This window comes from Malus domestica, chromosome 07 (assembly GCF_042453785.1).
Source record: "Malus domestica chromosome 07, GDT2T_hap1".
NCBI lineage: Eukaryota > Viridiplantae > Streptophyta > Magnoliopsida > Rosales > Rosaceae > Malus > Malus domestica.
Window position 1 is genome coordinate 15,374,747 of NC_091667.1, and position 24,199 is coordinate 15,398,945.

At 34.9% G+C, this 24,199-nt stretch overlaps 1 protein-coding gene and 1 long non-coding RNA gene across 2 annotated transcripts in view; both read left to right on the plus strand.

The window, feature by feature from the left end:
* LOC139197346 (uncharacterized) overlaps window positions 1-23,376 on the plus strand; it is an 86,890-nt gene extending 63,514 nt beyond the window's left edge. Inside the window, exon 2 of the long non-coding RNA XR_011582672.1 lies at window positions 23,098-23,376. This is a non-coding gene — a long non-coding RNA (uncharacterized lncRNA). The remainder of the gene's footprint in view (window positions 1-23,097) is intronic.
* On the plus strand, window positions 18,175-20,016 carry LOC139197635 (uncharacterized). Its single transcript, XM_070825571.1, has 4 exons — window positions 18,175-18,693; window positions 18,778-18,847; window positions 18,923-19,018; window positions 19,772-20,016. Exons 1-4 carry the CDS (start codon window positions 18,563-18,565, stop codon window positions 19,874-19,876), a joined length of 402 nt encoding a protein of 133 aa, XP_070681672.1. The 5' UTR covers window positions 18,175-18,562; the 3' UTR covers window positions 19,877-20,016.
* Window positions 23,377-24,199: the final 823 nt, after the last annotated feature.

Sequence of the window (24,199 nt, forward strand, 5' to 3'; positions counted from 1 at the left end):
TATACTCTTATGAAAACATATATGAATATACCACCCTAATTATTTTGATGCCCCCAATTATTTTGGGCCTCAAATAGTCGCCCAACCTGCATTGGGCCAAGAGCGGGCCTGTTGCTAAGAGAATTTACTCCTAAACACAAGATTTTGAAGTTTACACCTTGGAAAAACTTTGATCACAAATGCACTACATAGACGTATAACATTTTTTATCTTTCGAGAAATATAACACTTTGTTTTAAAGGAAAACTAATGAAAAGGGCTTGAAAACTTTGAGTTTTAATCATAAGGACAAAATAAAGGGTAAAGTGAATAGTACCAGGATTGACTTTTTAGTGTAAAAATGTGGTTTTTCGTTAAAGTGAACAGTATCAGGTGCTTTTCGTTAAAGTTCCCTTAAAATTTCAAAATAGAACAGAAACAGAATATTTCATCAGACTAGAATCAAAATTAGGCTAATTCAAACATAAATCTTCATTTCGTAGACATGGTGATGCAGAACATGAAATAAAAAGATGCATTTATTATGGAGGACTTCCAGTACATTTTTTGGCTGATCATAATACTACCTTTATGTAATTTCAGTTTTCTGTCATTTTAATTAGGTTCTTTTTATTTTCTGAAAAAGTTACAAAATAGAACTCAGAGCGTTTCTCTAGAAGGTGGTAAGATTTTGACGTTTTTGTTGAATGAAATATTCAAAGCGTTTCTCTATGCCAGTTTAGTGCCTTTCTCTTATGAGATTGTTTTAGTTTTGTTCTTTTAGTTGTCTATGTGAGATTATTTCAGCTTTTGTTCTTCTAGTTGTCTACGTCGTAGGTTAGTACTAGAACTCAAGTTTATAGGGTTTTCAAGTCTCTCCTTGCACTTGGACATAGTGGACCCTATATACCTATCATTTTATTTAATTTTTATTTTCTCACCACGTTGCGCCCTGGATCATTTAGTTATCAGAGCTTGAGACGGTCTTAGGACTGGCACATAATCTTTGTTGATCGTCAAATCTGACTCAGTTTCCTTTACTTTTAATTAGAGAGTTATACATCACTGGGATGCTCTAGGTGTCTAGTTTTCAACGAAACAAACTGTGAATCAAGTGGATTTTTGTGTGAGCAGATATCAGCAAAACATCACAGTGTCAATGGTGTTGCAAAAATAATATCAATTCTAGTGCGGGCAAGGTTGTGTTCATTCAGAATTATTCAACCTTCATGCCATGTATTTAAAGCCTTTCCAGTCTAGTTTCCAAATCTTCAAGTGGTTTTCTAGTCCATTATTTCTCAAAACGATATTAACATTTTACGAAAGCATGTCGCTATTGCCATTAACTAAGAAATGGTTGCTTTAGAATTTTCAAGTAACAACTTCATAAATTTTTATCTTCCTCCAAAGTTCGATAGTTGTCCAGGTAGTTCTTGTGAAAATTGGTGTGGAATATGTCGTTATGATTTTGTGTTTGATGCGTTGATGAGCCTATAATTAATTTGGGTACTGGTGGCCAAGAGTTTTCTTTACAGTTTAGAGTGGTTCATCAAGACTTCTATTTGAAGCTTATCAAAAACTTTCATGATGACAACAATCTTGTAATGGAGTTCAAAATTGGACATACAAGAAAACAAATGATCACAATCGTTTTGACAGAAGTGGTAGAAACTTATGCCAAGTTTCAATTGCATGATCCTGGTTTGGTGGATTTTAAAAATGCATCCACCAACAAGAGGTTGAGTGAAAGGATTGATTTGTTCAAGGTATTAAATACTAATGCATTTTATCCTTATCATAATACTATAGTTTGAGTTCAAGAGATGGCCAACCTTTGTATATTCTATGCAAATGATCTATTTGTAAATTTGAAAAAGAAAACAAAGTATGACAAGGCAGAATGACTGTAATACTTTGTGATTTGGAATTAAGTTTTTACAAACAAAACTCGAGGACGAGTTTTCTTCGGGAAAGGTAGAACGATGCAGGACATGAAATAAAAAGATGCATTTGGTATGCAGCACAATACATTATCGAAAGATAAATTTATTTGCTGGAATAAAGAGGGTGTTTTAACACACATTGGCATATTACTTCCAAGACGTTTTTTTTTTTTTGCTGATCATAATATTTTCATTATGTGATTTCAGTTTTCTGTCACTTTAGTTATGTTCTCTTTTACTTTCTAGATGTAAATTACAAAATGGTTATAAAACCCACTTCTTACTGGAAGGTGGTGAGATTTAGACGTTTTGTTAAATGAAATATTTAGTGTTTCTCTATGCCATTTTAGTGCTTTTCTTATGTGAGATTATTCAGCTTTGTTCTTCTAATTGTTTACGTTGTAGGTTGATACTAGAACTAAAGTTTAACAAGGTTTCCAATATTACTGCCCTGAATACTTAAGAAGACCTATGTAATGCATTCACAGTCATCATTATATCCTGAATCTTTCAGCGAAATTCCCTTGTTATAACCTCAATGTATGCAAAGAAGTTGCCACGGGATAAATATATGGTAAAATTAGACATAACTTTGACATACTGAAATAGAAATGGCAATATAAATATAATGGATGGAAACAACAGTTTGTTCCAGAAAGAATAGATTGTTCACCTTGTATTACTACTCTTGCCAACATTCTTCTTGACACGCAACCAACCACTTCTTAACCTTTTCTAGTATTTCTTTCATGCTTAAAGCTTCCTCTTGAACCCTACTGATTTGGAGATCAATCTGTTCGAACAGGCATGCAGGGTCCAAATTTCTCGCAAAGTGCTAAAACTGCTAATGAGAGGACATTTGAATTTTCTATGAATGGTCAAATGGTAAGACTTTGTTGTTCTAAGGCACCAGTTTCAGTACTGGTCCGAAAGGGCATGGGTTTGAATCCCATTCTTGATATATTTTTCACTTAGTGGGATAAGGCTTTGTTATTGCTGTTGGTCAAATGGTAAGACCTACACAAGAAATGGCAGTTTTACACATCAAAAATATACAGTCAATGTGCCATCACCAAGCTCTCAATAAAGCTATCAAGTCTCTTAGTGTGATAAACGTAACCATTAATTGGATGGCAGCTATAAATTGCAGTAAGGAATAGATAGACAATATGAGGGATGAAACCAATAGAAAGAATTATCAGACTCTACAGCTTGAATTGAGGATTCCATTGAACAAAAGGTTTCTGTAACCCTGTGAGACCGCTTGCATATCTCATCCAGTTCCAGCTTCTTTTTCTGAATAATCTCTTTTAGCTTACTTGATTTGAGTTACTGCAACTTTGACACTTCTACCTCAACCTGTAGAAGAAAGTCTATAAAGTTAGCAAAGTATATTTGAGATCAAATGAGCGCATAACAAATATTTTCGGCTCTAAAATGAAACTGAAATTAAAACACTCACATGATATAGAAATTCTGTAGACAGCACGTCAGGCTCAGTGATTTCAGATTCTGAAGCAGCTATATGACTAGTTACATTATGCAACTTATTTTGTTCCTCTATTGGTGTATCTATCAGATTCCACAATCCCAGCAGAACAATGGCATGACCTTGAAGCTGTTACAAATGTAATGGTCATAGAGGCTAAAAATAAAGTGATAATAAAATTACATGTTTCGCAACAAGAAAAATACAACTGCTTTTTCAATCGTTGTTCCGAGTTTGCCAAGCTATCAATTGAAATACTCCTAAGTACCTCTATACACTCTTGTTTGATTTTTAGAAACATTGCACCCCTTTCGACATCAGGCGCTCCAACTTCATACCATATTTTCGGATTTCAGATATATTAAAGTGATGAATGACCAAAAATAAAAACTCTACAATCCAGATTACCATATAAGTAGAACTAGTTAAATACCTACAGCTCCTGCAACAAAGATTTAAACTTTGTTTCCATATGCGCAAACTGATTACTGCCTTGCAGATTGAATATAGTGAGGTACCTACCACTGAAAATGGCAACAAACTCTGTAACTGTAAGATTCCCGTGAGAAGAACTCACAGCTAAACTAGCAGAGTTTCAAATCCTTCAATTATGAGAAAGAAAAAAATGTCAAAACATACTACATTCTCAAAATGTATGCCTGTTTGGGATTGTTTCAGCGGCTTTCAAATGACCAAAAACAATTTATATAACATTTGACTAACGTGTTCAAAAATCAAACCCAAATTGATTGGTATGCACGAATTTGGGCATATTACATTGTCTTTAGATTCAAAAACCTACATGATTAGATCAAATGACATTTGAAACTATAGAAAACTATGAGTAACTCAAACTAATAAGTACATTCGAATCCAATGCAGACTATTTGGTTTGTTCTAAAGCTTCTTTAGTCCTGTAGGAATTCTGAGTAATTAATTTCTTTGAAAAAAATCGTGTATTGTACATTATATAACAGATACACTTTTCTTTAGCAATCTATCTCATATACCAAAAATTTTCATTCTATATCATAGTATAACTCTAATTACAATAATGAATTATGAAACTTTACGATGAACCATAAATTATGAACTTCTAATCTCTTCCAAATAGTAAACAAATAAGCACAAATGGCAATAATCAAAGGCTTCAAAGCACAACAGAACAGATACTTGTTCCAATTTTGTAATTTGGTACCAGGCGGCAGAATACTCTACAAATAAAAATTCAACTTTGCACAGTAGACTAGTCAAATGAGCTAGTCAAATAGTCACAAGTTCGTCAGTGATATAAAGTGCAATTGCAAGAATGATAGGAGCATATTTTTGCGCCTTAGTTAGTTAGTTCTTATGCATTTATGTTGTGTTTTCTTAGTTAAATTAGTCTTTTAAGCTATTTTCATGTGTTTTCAGGTTTTAGAGACAAAGTGAGCAAAAGGAAGCAATTTGGAGCATTTTGGAGCAAAATTGGGCTAGAATGGAGTTCATGCATATGTAGCACAAGGGATGGACGAATTTGAAGGATTGATGAAGCTAGGAATGTGTTTTGAAGTTGAAGAATTGAAGATACAAAGTTTCCTAGTTGAAGTAGGAAAGGGCTTAAATGAAGGATTCCTAAATAAAGAAGGATTCCTAATCAATGTAGGAGTCCTAATTGAAGATGGATTCCTAGACACATGAAGTTTCCTACTCAAGCAAGGTTTCCTATGTGAAGAAGAAGAGTTAAAGTCAAAGAATCAGCTCAAGAGAAGGAATCTTATCCAAAACCTCATCCATAACCTTATCTTAGCTTATCTTATCCAAACAAACCTTATCCTATCCTATCTTATCCTAATCCTAAACTATCCACATTTCAGCCACTTAGGAGGGTTTCTAACTAGATTAGGACACATTAAAATTGGTTTTTAGAAGCCCTTATCCACTCCTACAAAGGTGCCATACCTTATCCCTTGTTTTTCTAGAAATCAACCACAAAACAACCTTTCTAGAAGACCTTATCCCTTGTCCTACAAAAGTGACGCCCCAAACCTTTCTAGAACTTCTAGAAACCTGATTATTCCTTTCCCCCTTGGTCTCTAAAAGCCTTAGCCTTTTCCTTCAAGGATTGTGTGTTATTATCCTATACAAATTAGGCCTTTAAATCCTTTTCCTTTGCTACATAGGGGCTGCGAATTTCAGCCTATAAATACCATCTTTTGCTGCACCATTTAGTCACCATCCTCTACCATATTTTCACTACACCATTCACCCAAACATACCTTGTGTGCCATGAGTTTGCAAGGAGAAGAAGGAAGACAACTTGGAGCCGTGCATGCCATTCAAGGAGCTTGGATTGTGGAGCGTTTCTAGGTGTTTTCTATCTTTGTTTTAATGTTTAAATTTATTTATCTTTGTTTATTTGCGAGTATGAGGAACTAAACCCCCCTTGGCTAGGGGGGGATTCGAAACCATGTTTATGCTTGCTATATGATTTGATTACTTCTAATTGCGTTTCATAAGTTGTGATTTCAATTTGCTTATCGATGTGAATTAAAACTTATTCTTGTATGTTGATTGAGGGTCGACACTTAGTTTGCATGCATGAATTTGATGCTAGGATATAAGGGAATTTCGCCTAATCGTTATGAACTTATATTCACAAGTAGTAAAGGTTGTTGATCACAATCGTGTTAAGTAAATTCTTGGCATAAGTTTCATGCAATCATAGTAACAAGTGCTTCGTCAATGCTTATGGTTTTCATAGAACTTAATGATTCTTGCTTGTATCTCTATTATGCAATCATGTAGGGGACTTGTGGGGAATGCTTTGGGTTGTCGTATGCAATCATCCAATTCAATAACATTAGGAAAATCTGAAGGTTAATTTAAGCGGACCTAATTAACTTGGGGCGTTGGGAATTCATGGTTTATTGAAAAGCAATTAGAGATCGTTTTATATGCACGTGTGACATGTGTGGAGATGAACCCCTTAGCTAGCCTTCCATCCATCCATTTAAACCAAATTCGTTTTAGAGTCTTTTCAATTTACAAAGTTTTGTTTTGTTTTCAAAATTCGTCCAAAATCAATCCCCCTTTAGTTTTAAGTGTCATATTAGTTAGAAACCCATTTAGTTTGTGTTTTTAGGTGTCTTGAGTCAAGTTTAAACCAATTTTCGTCCAAATTCTTCCCTAGTGTCCAAAACTGCCCAGAAAGTGGTTTTAAGGCAGTTTTGAGTGTTTATTTGCTGTTTTGAGTCTTTTGGTTTGTTTTAGTGTTTTAAAGTTTAGTTTTACATTCTTTGAGTCTAGTTAGTGTTTTAAACTTGTTTTTACGTTTTTGAGTCAAGTCCAAGTGATTTTGCAATCCCTCCTAATCCCCGGCCTAGAACGATCCCTACTTACATACTTGCTACAATTGATAAAAAGAGGGTTAATTTGAGTGTCAACATAATTTTCACATCAAAGAACAAATCCTAATTGACTAGTATGTCCAACTAGTTAGAGTCTGCCCAGATCAGTTTCAGAACATCAAATCTCAAACTTGAACACATTCACATATTAGTTCATTATGCAGACAGCAATGACAAAGCAATTATGAATTAAAGTATGCTGGATTGAATAGTCAACTAAGTACATATTCGTCAGTTAATCAAACGCAAATTTACGAATCAAACTTAGTTCACTACAAGTTATTCTAGTCAACAACAATTCAGTTCATTGCTCATAATATGCAGCATAAACTTAGACGCAAACACATATCAATAACAACCCATATGATGCATGAAACATATGCTAGTAAATAAGATATGTGAACAAGTTTAAGAGACAAAGAACACAAGAAAATTTTCACTGGAATAACCCATATTCGGGTAAAAAAACTGGGGACTCACCACTGAGTCCAATCCACTGGTACAAATAAAGTTCTTACAAAGTACCATGCAAAGCTCAATTTCTAGACCTAGTCTACAGAGCAGCTTTAACTTTGTGCAACCTTACTTTGCACGAGTTGAGAATTTTTTCGGTCTTCACAAAGTGGCAGCTCTTCCTAAGCTTTTCACCTTGTGGCACAAAAATGGAGTTCTCTCTAGTCTTCATAAGATGGCAGCTCCTTCTGAACACTTCACTTTGTGGCACCGAGACCAACACCAAAAAATGCACATGATATGATAATGATGATAGTGTGCAATCTGGATTCAATGATTAGTCAGTTTCTCCGGTCAAACAGTTGAAGGAAGAAACTGATGAAAATCCAAAAATGGACCGGTTTAAAGATTTGAAACTTGAAGAACTTAACCACCAAGTTAAAACAAAGTCATGAAGACAATGCTACCCTAATATGCAATGATTGGGTGTTTGATGCATGAACATGGTTTTGTTGCTGGGGTTTCAATGAAGAACACAAGAGGCAACTCAAAGCTAAAAACACTATTTTAAAAAAAATGTGAACTTCCTACCCAAAACAAATGAGCATATTAAAAAAGATTTAAGCAAGCAATTTCAAAGATAGATTTATAAATATTCAATAAAGAACATTACCCAGAAAAAAAATGCTTGGTGCTCCTTGGGGATTTGAGATGGAGATGAAAGAATAAAGCTCTCAAAATTTTCCTATCTCAGTCAAGAAACAAATGAAACCTACATAATCCTAATAAAAGAAAATGTTTGTTTCAGCATCCAATGACACAAAAGACACTTGTCAAATGTAAAAGCAATCTGACCATATCAATGGTGAAAAACTCAATCCCGTATAAAGGGTGTCAGTCAGCCCATATGGGCTGTGTTCAATTGTGTGCCCAACTAGCTGGATAACAATGAGAAATTCTGACGAGACAATGTCACTAGTTGAAATGCATTAGTAAGTTAATGTGAAATGCATATGTATAAACAAACCTTTGAGGTGAAATGCCACAGCCTTGAACACTTATTCCTAGTAGCAAGAACCCTTAAGGAAATATTCTAAAAACTAATTGGAGCATGTGTGACACAATTACAATATTGATAAGGAAATCCAAATACAAAAGTCTGGACTTCACAAATTTCCGTTCAATGTTCCCTTTTATTCCTGCAAAGCTACATAATTATAAATAAATGGAATCAAATGACAATATCACTCCATAAAATTAAATAGAATTACAAATAAATCACTGCATTGAGTACCTAAAAGTGGAGCATAAAAAACACTACATTTTCTAGGTAGATTTTCCTGGGAAACAAACAAAACGTAAGGAAGAAAACGGACCTTATCCCTGCAGAGCGTTGCAGGTGATCGATAAGATAATGACAAATGCGAATTCTGAAACCTTAGCGAGTGTAAGTAAAGCGTGAGTCTCTCTCTCTCTCTCTCTCTCTCTCTCTCTCTCTCTCTCTCTCTCGGTGTAACGTTTAGATTTTTTTGGTCGAGGGAGCGCGAAGGACAGAGGAGGGGAGAGTTATATTAGGAAATGTGAATAATGTATGTTTTGATTAAGACACTGCATCATATGATTTATGATCAGATGACGTGATGAAATAAAGGACGTATGATGTGAAAAAGGAAGAATGTTTTGAATTTCAAATTTTGATAATTGTGGGACCATGATTTTCCAGGGCCGAAGTAAAGCTGATCCGAATACTGTTACCGTAAAAGTTCGATCATGGACTCACAGCTCCAGGTGGAGCTCTATCAGACGGAGCAAGGTGCCACCATCAATCTACTCTGAAGCACTAGGTGGAGTCCAACCGACTTTGGTGGATGACCGTGCTTGTTCCGCAAGACAAGCGATTTGATCCGGATAGGACACAATCAAATCTTATAAGTCTTGGATTCGCTACAACCTAGGGATAGACGCGCACCGCAAGTAATCACACTCCAAAGAGAATGCAGTATCTACTTACTAGATATCTTCTAGGATTCTTCTGGTATAGAACGAGGATTCAATCCTAAAAAGGTATTTGTCCCATGGTACAAATACACCAATCTAGGTTCATCTACGATAACGCAATCTAGACACTTGAATTTTATTGCCCCGTTTCTTGAGTCTAAAATTCATTCACTAGCTTGACCGTCGGAGAGCCTTTGGCCGGCACACTCTCTTGGCCTAAGGTGTGCTTATAGTTGTTTCATTGTTTTGTATATTGCTTAGGATTACATGGATTTGTGCTCAACCGCTGCTCACGGAAATGCGCGCTCACGGAAATGCGCATATTTGGTTCCAACAGTAATCATTCCATGAATTTTCTTTTTTCCAAACTAAACGTTCTTGATTTAATTAAAGGAGAAACTAATGAAAAACCTTTAAAAACTTTGTGCTTAATCATCAAAACCAAAATTATTTGGTAATACTCAAAATGTGCATAAGGAAAAGATGACAAAGCAGTGCTCTACGGAGACAATTCCAAAAGGCCAGCGGGAAGTTCACGTGGTCTTCATGAAAATAAATGGTAAAGGACAAAGAAAGGATAGCCACAAAATGAAGAAAAAGACAAGTAAATAAAAACACTGGCACTCATACTTTTAGAAACTGTGCGACAAATTCAAAAACAGAAATTTTTTGAAGGTCACTTTTAGAAACAGTTGTACATAATTGTACAACTTTATAAAAAGCATTTTTGTAGTTTAGCGGACCAATTTGTGTATAAGAGAGTCTTCCCTCCTTCATTATAGACACCTAAACTTTAGACAAACACACCACTCAGTACACCTCAACCCGCAGAGCTTCCGAAGCTTTCCTTTCCCATTTGTAAACTTCCTTCTTTGTAAGCATCCTTTGTAATCATCTTCTGTATATCAATAAAAGAGCAAGTGTACATATTCAAGCAATCGTTAGTGTTAAGTAAGTTTTTCTTTTTTTCTTTTAGTGTGTTTGTTTAATCAGACTTTCCATTACAAAATAGGGAAACACTATTGTATTTATATTATTAGCTTACTAAATTTAAAATCATACTTTGTTCGAGCACTATGTTATAGTTGAATATTTTCCATACAAATAACTGAACATAACTAGGGTACCTATGAGTTTTTTTTATCTTTGAGTTCAACCTTTAAGACTTTATCCCTGCATTGTGAGTGCCATCATGTTGAAACATGTCGAGCTTCATGTGCAAGGTTTTAAGTCTAGTTGTTATAATGATCATCCGACTATTAACTGAGCCCACTACTACAAAATAGAGCTTTTATGACACTTATTAAAATTTTTAATGACATTTTTTTATTAAAAACGTTATTAAAATAAATCGATGACGCAACTAAAAAAACCAACGGGAAAGATTTATAAACGCAACTAAAATAAAAGACTGGTATGCGAATTCATCAAAACTTCCCAACCCTCACGACTCATTTGCTCCACTACCCAACCCACTCCCAGTCTCCCAGTCCCAGGCCAACTCCCAGATAGAGAATGAAATATCAACCCTCACGACTCATGGCGGAAGACTCCCTGTCTTTCTATCTCTCCCTGTCTTTCTCTCTCTGGGACGCCCAGAGTCTTCATCACAGAGTCTTCATCACAAACACTCACTGTCTTTCTATCTCTCCCTCTCTTTCTCTCTCTCTCTGGGACGCCCAGCCTTCATCAACCAGATTGATTGTCTTCCCCAAATTTCACTCAAAACCTAATTGTGTAAGGTAAGTTTGTTGGAATGGTTATGGGTTTTCTAGAAAATAATTTATATATTAATCTCTTTTGTGAAGTTGTATGGATTATTTGGAGCTATGTGGCTGGACAGATTTTAGTTTAGCCTTGTCATTTGCTAAAGTAGTTGTTGTACAAATTGTAGTTGAGATTGATTATTTGATTTGATTTGGTTAGTCATTGCCATGATCGTTGTTTTTTTTTTTTTTTTTTTTTAATAACTTTGTCATCCCCTTAATACCAATTCTGAATTAGATTAACTATTACTTTTATCTTCTTGTTTTTTTTTTAATCTTTAGATTGTGTGTTCTTGTGGGAGTTGGTGCTTATAGCACACCACATGTTTGATAAAACTCCTCATAAGCTCTGTTTATGGTCTTATGTGACATATGAACTGGACATAATAACTCGTGTTGGCTAATAGCAGTATGGTGTCTATCAATGCATTCAATTGTTTGTAGGTAGACAGACACACATATCTAACCCACAAGTGCACATTGGATAAATGAGCTTTATGTTCAGTTTGTCTTGAATTCACTCTCGTCTATTTATACGCTGCTATACACACACACACATATGTACATGCAAATCTATGTGCACACACACAATACGTGACCTTTGGCTTGCATTTACTATAGCTGTAAATAATTCAAGAAGTAATAAATTCTTTTTTATCTTTAGCCTGCATTTACACACACATACGTACTTGACCTTTGGCTTGCATTTACAATCTGTTTTAGATGGATAAATCTTGGATGTCTATGGATAGAAGATCACAAATGTATTCTGAAGGGGTTGAAAACTTTTTGAATTATGCGATGCTTCACGCTACTGATATTAACTACATACGTTGTCCGTGCCTAAAATGTGGTAACATTAAATCAAGGACGGTTAAAGAGATAAGAGAGGATCTCTTTTTCAATGGTATAGATCAAAGTTATTGTACATGGTATTGGCATGGAGAAGCTGTTCCAGATAGTAAGAATGAGAAAATGAGTAATCGGGAAGAAATAGTTGAAGATAACATTATCGGGATGGTGGAAGCAGCTTATGATCATTTTGCGTCAAATCCTAAACAATTTGAGAAGTTGTTAGAGGATGCAGAGAAGCATGTATACCCTGGTTCAAACTTCACAAAGTTATCAACCTTGGTCAGATTGTACAATATAAAAGCAAAGAATGGGTGTAGTGATAAACTATTTGCAGATTTACTAGAATTTTTAGGAGTTTTGCTCCCACAGAAGAATGAAATACCCCCCTCTGTGTATGAAGCAAAAAAAACATTGTTTTCTCTCGGAATTGAGTACGAAAAAATACATGCATGCCCCAATGATTGCATCCTATACAGGAAAGAGCATTGAGATGCAATTGCATGTCCTACATGTGGTTTTTCTAGATGGAAGGTTAACAAAAGTTCTAGGGAGCCTAGTAAGGGGGTACCTGCAAAGGTACTATGGTATTTTCCCCCTATTCCAAGATTTCAAAGAATGTTTTATAATAGCAAGACAGCAAAGAATTTGATATGGCATGCCCAAGATAGAGAAGTTGATGGTAAGTTGCGTCATCCGACTGACTCTCCCTCATGGAAGCTTGTTGACCACATGTGGCCAGAATTTGGTGATGACCCAAGAAATCTCCGACTAGCAATTTCAACAGATGGGATTAATCCCCATAGTGCTTTAAGCAGTAGATATAGTTGTTGGCCAGTGATTATGGTCACTTACAACCTTCCACCATGGTTATGCATGAAGCGAAAATTTATGATGTTAACACTGTTAATATCCGGCCCTAAGCAACCAGGTAATGATATTGACGTTTATATGGCACCACTTATTGATGACTTAAAAACTCTATGGGAGATTGGTGTTGAAACTTATGATGCATACAATAAGGAGAACTTTATGTTAAGGGCTGTGTTATTATGGACCATCAATGACTTTCCTGCTTATGGAAACTTATGTGGGTGTAGTGTGAAAGGATACTCTGGATGCCCTATATGTGGTGATAGAACATCTTCTAAATGGCTAAAGTTAGGGAGAAAGGTAATCTTTACTGGTCATAGAAGATTCCTACCACAAAATCATCATTACCGACAACAAAAAAAACCATTTGATGGTACTCAAGAGTTTGGGTTAGCTCCATCTCCGTTGAGCGGGGAAGAAATATTGCATGAAGTTGAAGGAATCAAAATATCATGGGGTAAGAAGAATGTAAATCTCCTTGGAAAAAGGAAGGTGAGGAGTGGAACAAAGGCAAAAGTAATTGATAAAAAGGCTGATGCTCAAACTCGTTGGAAAAAGAAGTCAATCTTCTTTGATTTACCATATTGGAAGTCACTCCATGTTCGACATTGTTTAGATGTTATGCACATTGAGAAAAATGTTTGTGAGAGTATCTATGGTACATTACTTAACATTCCTGGAAAAACAAAGGATGGCGTCGCAGCCCGGAATGATCTAATTGCTTTGGGTCTACGTACGGATTTGGCACCAAAACATGGAAATAACAAAACATTTCTTCCCCCAGCACCTTATACATTATCTAAGGCTGAGAAGATTTCAGTTTGCAAAGCATTGTCCGAACTCAAGGTCCCATCAGGATATTCTTCAAATTTCAGAAACCTTGTGTCAATGGAGGAGCTGAAACTGTTTAATCTTAAATCTCATGATTGTCATATACTTATGCAGCAACTACTTCCTGTGGCACTTCGTGCAGTACTGCCAAAGCATGTAAGATATGCTATCACCAGATTTTGTCTATTCTTTAGTCACTTATGCAGCAAAACAGTTGATGTTTTAAGGTTAGATGAAATACAAAGTGAGTTGGTGATTACTTTGTGCTTGCTTGAAAAGATTTTTCCACCTTCGTTTTTTGATATAATGGTCCATCTCACAGTGCACTTGGTTAGGGAAGTTCGCTTATGTGGCCCGGTTTATTTTCGTTTGATGTACCCTTTTGAAAGGTACATGAAAATATTAAAGGGTTATGTGAGAAATAAATATCGTCCAGAGGGTTGTATGGTTGAATGTTATATTGCAGAAGAAGCTATAGAGGTTTGTAGCGAGTATTTATCAGGGGTAGACCCAATTGGAATTCCGTTGAAGATTCGTTCACATCATAAAGATGTTGGCCATCCATTATCGGCTGGAAAATTTTTGAAGGCGGATAAAAAGTATTGGCAGCAAGCACATCACTATGTTTTGGATAACACACTTGAAGTGGAACCTTATATCAAGTAAGTTCAACCACTCATACTCATTTATATAGTTTAACTTAGCATTATTTTTTCATTTACTTACAACATTTCCTATCCTTTTGACCAACTCAATGTTAATTATCAGGGAGCATAAGAAATCCTTGATTAAGGAGCACCCCAAAAAATCAAAAAATTTGAAGTGGCTTCAGGATGAACATAATCGAACTTTCATTTATTGGCTGCAAAAAAAGGTATTAAACTCGCATTGTACTTATGTACTAACAGTTTTGTTTATGAACTCAAACTAATTATGCAAACATATGCAGGTTGAGGATGAGCTTAATGTCCCTAATAATCACATATCCGAAACCTTGAGATGGATAGCACATGGCCCTCGAGATGAAGTAACAAAATATTCTGGATATTCCGTTAATGGTTGTAATTTTCACACTAAGTCTCGTGATGATTCACAAGTTACTCAAAATAGTGGAGTAAGCTTAGTGGCCAATACGATGCAAATTTCAAGCGCTAAAGATAAGAATCCTATTATCGCAGATATGACTTTTTATGGGGTGATTCAAGAGATATGGGAACTTAATTATAACGCATTCACGCGTGTAGTATTTAAGTGTGATTGGGTTGAAAATAAAAGTGGCATCAGATTAGAAGAGTTTGGGATCAAATTAATTGACCTCAACAAAATTGGACATAAGTCAGATAGTTTTGTTTTAGCTACTCAAGTGAAGCAGATATTTTACATTGCAGATCCAGAGGATTCAAGGTGGTCGGTTGTACTGCCAGGGCCTCAGTATGATTGGCTACATGATGATGAGCTAGGAGATACTATAATTGAATGTGAATGTCTTACTACTAAATTGCCACCCGTTGAGTCATTTGATGTACTAACTGAGGAGTCTGATGATATCTACATGCGGGATGACTGCGAAGGCATTTGGGTTGAAAATACATAGTATATCACTCAGAGGAATATCTACTCTATTTCATATGTTATTGAATGCTATGTTGAATGCATATTTTAAAATTACATTAGGACTTTATATTTTCTCCATACTTTTGGATTTATCTTGTTTAGTTGTTACTTATTGGTAAGGCTTAATTTTTTAGAGATTATTAGGCTGAGATGAAGTATGATGAAAATGTTTGTGGAAATGGGAGTTGAATTCATGTTGTTATGTTTTTTCGAGTATTGACAATTGTCACTTAGGGAGTATTTGTTTATTGAAATGAACATTGGAATTGAATTGAATGAAGGTTGGTTTTATGATTTTGGAGAATGGTCAATTGCCCTATTTCTTTATTTTTCTTTCTTCCTCAACCAAATATTGGCATGAGCCTATCCGTTTAAGGTTCATTGAAGGAACCAAACATTACCTTTAAGGTTCTTTATATTTCTTTCTTCCTCATCTTACTAATTTGATCATTGTCTTGATTTTAAATGAATCTTGCAGAATATCTTGATGAAATGACAGATTCAGAAGAAGATGAACAAGATTTTGTAACAAGGAAACCAAGAGGTGCAACTCAATTGCAAGAGTTGGTGCAAGGTAGAAGTGATGGGGATCGGTTGGAGGTTGGATATAACAGTAAAGGACAACCGTGTGGACTTGCAGGAGCAAAACTAGCTAGTTTTATTGGTGTTATGGCGCGTACCACAGTTCCAATTACAATTCCAACTTGGAAAGAAGTAGAGTCATCTTATAAAAAAAAGATTTGGGACATGGTCCAGGTATGTCTCCAAAAAATTAAACAAAAAAAAAAAAAAGCTTTTACATCTGTACGACTTTGTGAAAGTAATGATTAATTTCTATTATGCATTTGTAGAAAGCCTTTATAGTACATTCAAACAGCAGAGCGGATGTTTTGAAGAGTGCTGCAAAGACATGGCGAACGTTCAAGAGTAGTCTAACATGTGAGTACATATTAAAGTTCAAAGATCAACCTGAAGTCTTAAAGAAACCACCAGAAATCTATGATTTCATTCGTCAGCCGGTATGGGATGAATTTGTGAGGTCGAGATTGACAGAGAAGCATATGGTACGTATATATGATTTCAAAATTAAGTAAGAAGCATTTGGTAAATATTGTGTTTTGCTATTATTAAAGACTAATTATTGAATTGCATTTGATAGAAAATCCATGAAGAACAATCGAGGAGGCGAGCTAAGCATAAGTACCCTCATCGACTTTCTAGAAAAGGCTATGCAAGATTGGAAGAACAAATAGTAATGTCCTGTTTCTTTTGTATTCATTTAATTATCATACAAATAAAAACTATCTGATCTAATTTTGATATGTTCATCCAAATAGAAATCAGCTTATGGAATCACTGCTGACATTGACCGATCAGTGCTTTGGAAGCTTGGGCGTGTTGATAAAAAGGGAAACTATACGAATGAGATGGTGAAAGTACGCGCTGATAAAATAGTAAGTTTTATGTGTAAGGTTGGGAAAGATACTTAATTGATGTATTTCATACTAATGCAAATTGTTATAGGATGAAGTAACTAAGGCCGTTGAAGATGGGACTTTGCGAACGTCTGGTAGTAATGACATATTGACAATTGCTTTGGAAACACCTGAATATTCGGGTCGTGTAAGAGGTGTTGGAACTGGCATCAGTCATAAATTGTACTTCAAGACTCCAAGATGCAAAACTCAATCGAGTCAACAACAAATGATGCAAACACATTTGGAGCAGCAAAGTTTACACATTGAGGAGTTAAATAAGAAGTTCAATTTGATTGCTTCTTTGTTAACTCCAGATCAGTTGAGCAAGATGCAAGAGTTAGTCCAATCTAATGTGGTACAGTCCAATCATATTTCTGAGAAAGCTAGTTGCACAGCAAAGAAAGAAAAAAATGAAACATCTACTAAGAAAGTGAAACAGGGTGATCTGGTGGAAATCATGTCTAAGAAGAGAGCGAAACATGACGATGTGCCGGAAATCATGTCTAAGAAGAGAGTGAAACAAAAGGTTAGCAAGAATACTAAAACCATGGATAAGATTGAAGCTATGAAGGTATGTACTAGTCATGCAAGTTTCGTTCTTCTTAACTATAATAGTAGCATGTTAATCTAAGTTTACTTTTCTTAGGTCAAGCAAAAGGATATGCAGGAAATATCTGATTTGAACATCATGGAAAAGACAAACAAAATTGCAAATTCAAACGAAAAAGAAAGTGATATCAAGAAGTATTTCAAGGTACATAGTCATTGCAGTATTTGTTCTTCTTGGCTATTTTAAGTAGCGATTATTAATTAAATTTAATTTTTCAAGGTAAAGCAAAGTGACCAACAGAACATATATGATGTGAACATCAATAATGAGACAAACAAAATTGCAAATTCCATGGAAAAAATATCTGATATCAAGAAGGTACATGCCTTTTATGTCTTCCCTATTTATGCTATAATCCCAACAGTAGTTGATTATTAATGAAATATTTTTTTAAGGTACAACAGTGCAAGCTCGCTATAGACACTGCTAGTAACATTGTTGCATATGGATCAGTCATTCCATTAGACGGGCCAATACATGGAGTTCCACTTGGGCCTATGAATCTACGTGTTTCTATTGATGTAGCAATTAAAGAAGATGCTCTTCTTCCAATACCTAGTTGTGAAGCTGTGAATATCAAACAAGCAATTGGGAGTCACGTAGCTTGGCCACGGCATCTTGTTGTGACAAATGATGAGGTACTCCTACGTCATTTTCTTATGAATATGTGGAAAAAATTATAGTACTAATATGTCTCATTTCACTATATTAATCTATCTATGCAAAGTCGAGAACGAATCCTCCCCTCAGACAAAGATCCCAAAAACAACCTTTGGCTTTACATTCACTTATGCTCATAGCTCAAAACATGCATAAGGATGTTACAGTGCCTATCATCATGGAATCTGATCTATTTGGAAATGAGCACACAACATTTATTGGTGGAGATGACATCATTCAATTTTGTTCTATGGCTGAAATATCGACTGTTTGCATTTCAATTTACATCAGGTTTGACATAATCTTAAATTTATATACAATACAATCTATTGCATGCAATCCACATTGGGTAATGATAAGATACTAATTGCCTCATTTTTTTGTAGGCAACTTTGGTCAACGTTGAAGAAGAACAATCTTGATGGATTGTTTGGATTTGTAGATCCTGGCAGAATCTCTCAAAAGGCTGGCAGAAAGGAACAAAGATCAAATGCACTGGCTCTTAGATTACAGAACTGCAAAAAAGGACAATTAATTTTTGCTCCGTATAACAAAGGGTTATTAGTACTATGTGTTTTGAATTTTTTGTTCCTAACAGATCAGTAGTTGACCATTGTGTAATAAAGAATGCAATTATCTATGTTTTGTAGGTTTCATTGGTTGTTGGCTATTATTGACCCCTATGAGGAATTAGTGTATTATATGGACTCGCTTAATTGGATACAGATAGATCCTGGAATGAAGGACATTGTTGAACTGTAAGTATTTGGATATATGTTTGTCTTTATTTCATGCATTTCAAGATTTGTATATATTCATGTGTTCTTATCCTCTATGTGCAGAGCACTGAAGATGTTTAAAGCTCAAAAGGGAATAAAGGGTCGAAAAAACATCAATTGGAAAGTAGTAAAGGTAAGGAACATTGTGTTTTGACTTTAAATTAATCTGACTAACTTACATTTTATTCTTTTTTATTTGTATATGCAGTGCCCTTTGCAAGAAGGAACTGTAGAATGTGGATATTATGTGATGAAATACATGAAGGAAATCATTAATGATCCAAACTGCTCAATTATTACCAAGGTTAGTACTACTATTACAAAGAGCACTTAAGCGGGTGTATTCGCTACTATCTTATTAGTATTAGTTCTTTGTAGGTAATTTATAGTTCAGGCAAATTAATTTACAGCTAACCATGGTTTTTACTCAAATCATTGGCAACCCATGAAGGAAATCGGCATAACTGAACTAAATTACTTGAATGTTCACACTATTGATGATGAGATGGATTGTTGTTAGCGTGATTTGTAGTGTTTAATTAAAGTTAATTACAATAGAAATTGGAACTTTTGAATCTTCCAAAAGATGCCCAATTGGATTTTAGCTCTTCAAAACCATCCTAGGTATTCGTGTATTGAGTTGATTCAAGTCATCAATGAGTTTGTTTTTTTTTTCTTGTCTGGATTCAGATTCTAATTCTTGATTTTTTTTTTTTGTCTTCAATAAAATTGTAATGCTAGTCTATCTTTTGTTTACGTTTGAATGTGATAAATAAATAGGTTCAGAGCTGATTTTGTTAAGCCATGTTGTGTTTGAGCTTGGTGTTATTTACCATCAAGATGAGGCCTTTAAAGTTTAAATCTTTTGCTAGACCGCTTGACGTTTTATTAGCTCTATACCAAGTGGAAAAAAAAAAAACACATTAGCGAAAAATACGACTAGAGAACCCTTGTTCTTTCTGGGCTAGTTGATGCTAATTGACCACCTCCTTATTAGTTAAATGATTGAAATTAGTTTTTGTCCTGACATGTTCTCTTTGGTTGTGATTTGTTGCAGTTCAAAGAAAAAGCTACATACACTCAACATGAAATTGATGCGTTAAGAATAGAGTGGGCTGAGTATGTTGATGACTTCATCCCAATAGATGAAACACTAGATTAGCTGGTTTGTGAAATTTTAAATTAAGTGAACTTATAGTTTTATTTTAGTAGGAAACTCTACACATTATATTGTCTTTTGTAATACTTTGGTAGTGGATGAATTACAAATTTATGAAGCAATACTGTTTAATTTGAGGTAAATATCTTGCTTCTTGGATGAATTATGTAAGTCTTCTTATATGTCATCATACATATTTTAGGACATGTATTGAATCGTTTATGACACGCTTTGTGTGTCGTTGGTAATATTCAATGACACTGCAGTGCTATGGTAAATGACGCTATACAGATGTCATGTTTACTATACCATGACGCTCATTCCTCTGTTTATGACACATATTCTGCATCTCAAATTGAAATAGATGACACGCGTTTTTAATTCAATGACGCTTGTTAGGTGTCTCTAAAAGCTATACATGACACTGTGTGTATGTCATGATTAGTATATCATGACGCTTATTCCTATGTTTATGACACTTATTTCATGTCTTAAATGGTAATAGATGACACAAGTTCTTAATTCAATGACGCTTGTTAGGCGTCCTTAAAAGTAATACATGACATTCTTTCAACGTCATTAAAAATATCTTTAATGACACCCACAAAGATGACGCTAAACCCTTGTGTCATTAAACTTTTAACATGACCCATAAAATGCGTCATGTATGTAAAAATTTGTAGTAGTGGCCTTTGCTTTGAATTCGGTATTAAGCCAAGTTTAGCATTTTAATAGTATAATTATAATAGTAAAGTACCTTGAATATGGAAGTAATCAACAACTAAAGCACACACTTGTTTAATTTGTATGAACACTGTATATTATTGTCTTTGTAGACCTTGTCAACCACAACCAGTAAGAATATATTATCCTAGACACCTAACTATAACTAGCATAAAAAGAAGATTAGCCTATATTTCTAACTATAACTAGCATAACAAGAATCTGAAGAAGCAGAAGTGTTCTCTTGGTTAGCTTGAACATCCTTCATTTATTAATAAATATAAAAACACAAAAGTGCAGCATAACGTACTAGCAGCAAAAAGAGCAACAGATCATACTTTAAAGATGTTGAGAAAAAAAAAAAGAGTTTTCAAGAAATCAATTAGCTATAACATTAAAAAAAAAATTTAATTTACTTGAATACAATGAATTTACTTGAATGTTTTTACACCAGGCCAAACAAAATCTGAAAAATAAAGTAATAGAAACAACAAACATTTGTTGACAATTTCATCTTCCTCAAAAGACTTGCTGCTCATAAACAACTTCATCTTTCTCCACTCCCTGTAAAAAATACATAAATCCAGTTGGTGCAACGTTTAGCTCAATATTCACCACATTTATTTAGGGCACACTAGTACAAAAAATACTTTGCGCGACGTAGGTCCTTCGTCTCGCAAAGTCAAAAAAAGTCGCGCAAAAATTAGCCCAACGAACCTTCGTCGCGCACCAACAGTTGTGTGACAAAGAAGTGCCCTGCGTCACACAGAGTGGTTTTGCGCGATGCAGGTCCCTACGTTGTGCAAAACTACTTTGCGAGATGCAGGTCCCATGTCGCGCAAAACCACCTTGAGCGACGTTGGGACTTGTGTTGCGCAAACCCTTGTTTTTTTTTTTTTTGGCAAATATATTTTTATTTAATTTTTAATAAATATTGTAATTAAATTCTAAACAATAATTAATAAACCAAGAAAAAGTATTTAATTATAAAATATATGAAAATGTACATACAAGACGTCTGAACAAAAAAGAAAAAACTACAATAAGTAGTTTTCTAGGTTTAATACATCATGCTACTGGGTATCGACTGGGCAAAGTGGCTGGGAGGTCGAAGGTGGAGCAACATCAAGTACTGGCATTGGGACATAGAGGTCGGACATCGCTAAAGCCTGTACAATCATACTCATTTGCTCACCCTGGGTCCACATCTGCTCACCCTGGGCCGCAAGCTGACCTTTTAGGGTTGTCACTTTCTCCTTAAGGGCATTGACCTCTATTGTGGATGATTTGGAAGAGGAGGCACCCGTCTCATGAACCATCGCCTTCCCCATACACCGAACAACCTTGCCATGATGACTACTGAACTTCTGATCCAAGACCTCAGTCACGATCTAAAGACTTGCATCCTTGGGTACAATGACGTCCTCGATCGGGGTCTCCAGGGGAAGCTACGATGTTGCTTCTTGGAGAACAACAGTGCACATTGGTCACACACCGACGATGAGTGATCAACTGTGACATCTATACACTTTTTGAACCATAAAAATATAACATTAGAAACTAATCCTTTCTTGCATTTGAAATTAATCAATTAGCAGCCAAAGTAATATAAGTAAGTAGGTTACCAACATTCTTAATTTGAAGAGAGGAACTACCTATCCATTTTCATAACCAACAAAAAAAGTGCATCAAGTGAAACAAAAAAGAATGGGTAATCCGACATTGGGAATCTATGATAAATTTTAAAGATTATTTAAATCATTATTTATAACAACTAAAACTTGTTTTAGGATGCCCAATAAACACTCGAGTAAGCAGACATTGTAATCAATCAATGGTACCAAAACTTCATCACACTAATTGATATGATCAAAGTACCGTACAAAAACAGTTTACTTCGTACAAGCCATTCAACCGAACACATGACCATAGAGACTAACTAGTAAGCAGGTAGGAAGGTAAGAGAAGCAACTGATGCTCTTAGGGGATATAAATCCCATAATGTTAAGTCGAGATCTAAACACCTTGAGAAATGCATGTTCAAGTTCCAATAACCAGCAAAAGATAGCTTGCATAGTTCACCAGGAACCAACTATGTTAGTTCCTATACAGTCTAAGTCTAATCAATGAGATTCACAATTATTCTAGGGAAGAAGTTAGAATCGATATGCATGGATGCAACAAATATTCATGTTAATTATATATACGTATACATATATTATGAAGATCGACCTAGGTTTTTTAGCCCAACAAAGAGGGCCAAATGGGATGCACGAAAAGTTGTTGAAGGTAATAATACCTAGAAATTATTACATTACAAAAACCCTACCGATTTATTTAAGCATGCATTCAAATTTGAAAGTATAAAGAGTGATTTTATACTGATGAGCTTGTTGACGTTCTCTGACATAAGTGGGTCTAATATGTCAATTTTTTATTCTAAATAGTTTAATTGAAACATAAGATAGTACTGTTGCTAAACTGTATGTGTTACTAATCAGGGAAGAACAAAGAAGAAGCAATGGCTAAATACATCACAAAGGTGAAGCAGCTGCAACAACAAGAAGTAGCCTCCACATAGATCATACAACATTAATGGAGTTCTATATCTATATCTTAAACATTTCCTAAGTGGTTCAAGAAGAAAACACATACCAGAATGTAATAAATCAATAATTTTCAATTTCCACAGCTTCTGCTTTATAATTAAGTCATGATGTACTGCACTTATGAGTAGAAATGTTTTTCAAATAAGAGCTCTAAACAAGCTGTTGTCCATAGATTTGAACTTAGTTGTCCCTAGATTTGAACTGAAGGATTATTCAAATAATGGAGATGCAAATCCCATAAACTAGGGCTTTGAGGCTCTAATGACTTGGTTTACAAAGAATGAGATATAAACCTAGAATCTACAAATTCGCATCGTAATTGATTACGTTTGTATACTGAGACTTACTTCAGAGACTAAAAACATAAGATCCATAGAATATCAAGAATCATAAGATCCATAGTCCCAATATTTAGCAATGGTAAAAAAGAAAAAAATGTGTCGAGGAATCCTATAAACTTTACAAACTAGTAAAAATCTGCCTCTTGTTGACAACCAAAGACAAAAGTGAGAACAAACATCCAGTTTATTTTCATTACCAACGAACACACCATGTTTAATCAAGTGAAATGTTCATCTGACTGTAAATGTGGACAAGGAAATGCTCAACTGATAAAACAGAATGGAATTTGGGGTATGCCTATGTGTATCCAGCAGCTAAACATTATCTATACATTTCCTCCAAGCATTTGAGTCAAATACTGTAAATTCTAACAAGAAAATGACACACATAATATTATAATTAGAAAGAAAAAAATTGAGGACATTCAAAGAAGAAAATAGTGAAGGAATAGAACCAAGTCCTCGAGCAATATGCTAACCTGGGTCAATACTTGCTAGCTGGCTGGGAATTGAAAGTCTATACCCAAATTGCTTCAAACTACAAACAAGGAACAACAACAATGAAATTCTTAAACCTTGAAATTCAGCCCATTTCCTAATAATTTATCCCAACTAAAAACCCTGATTCAATCCCCATTTCAAAATTAAAACCC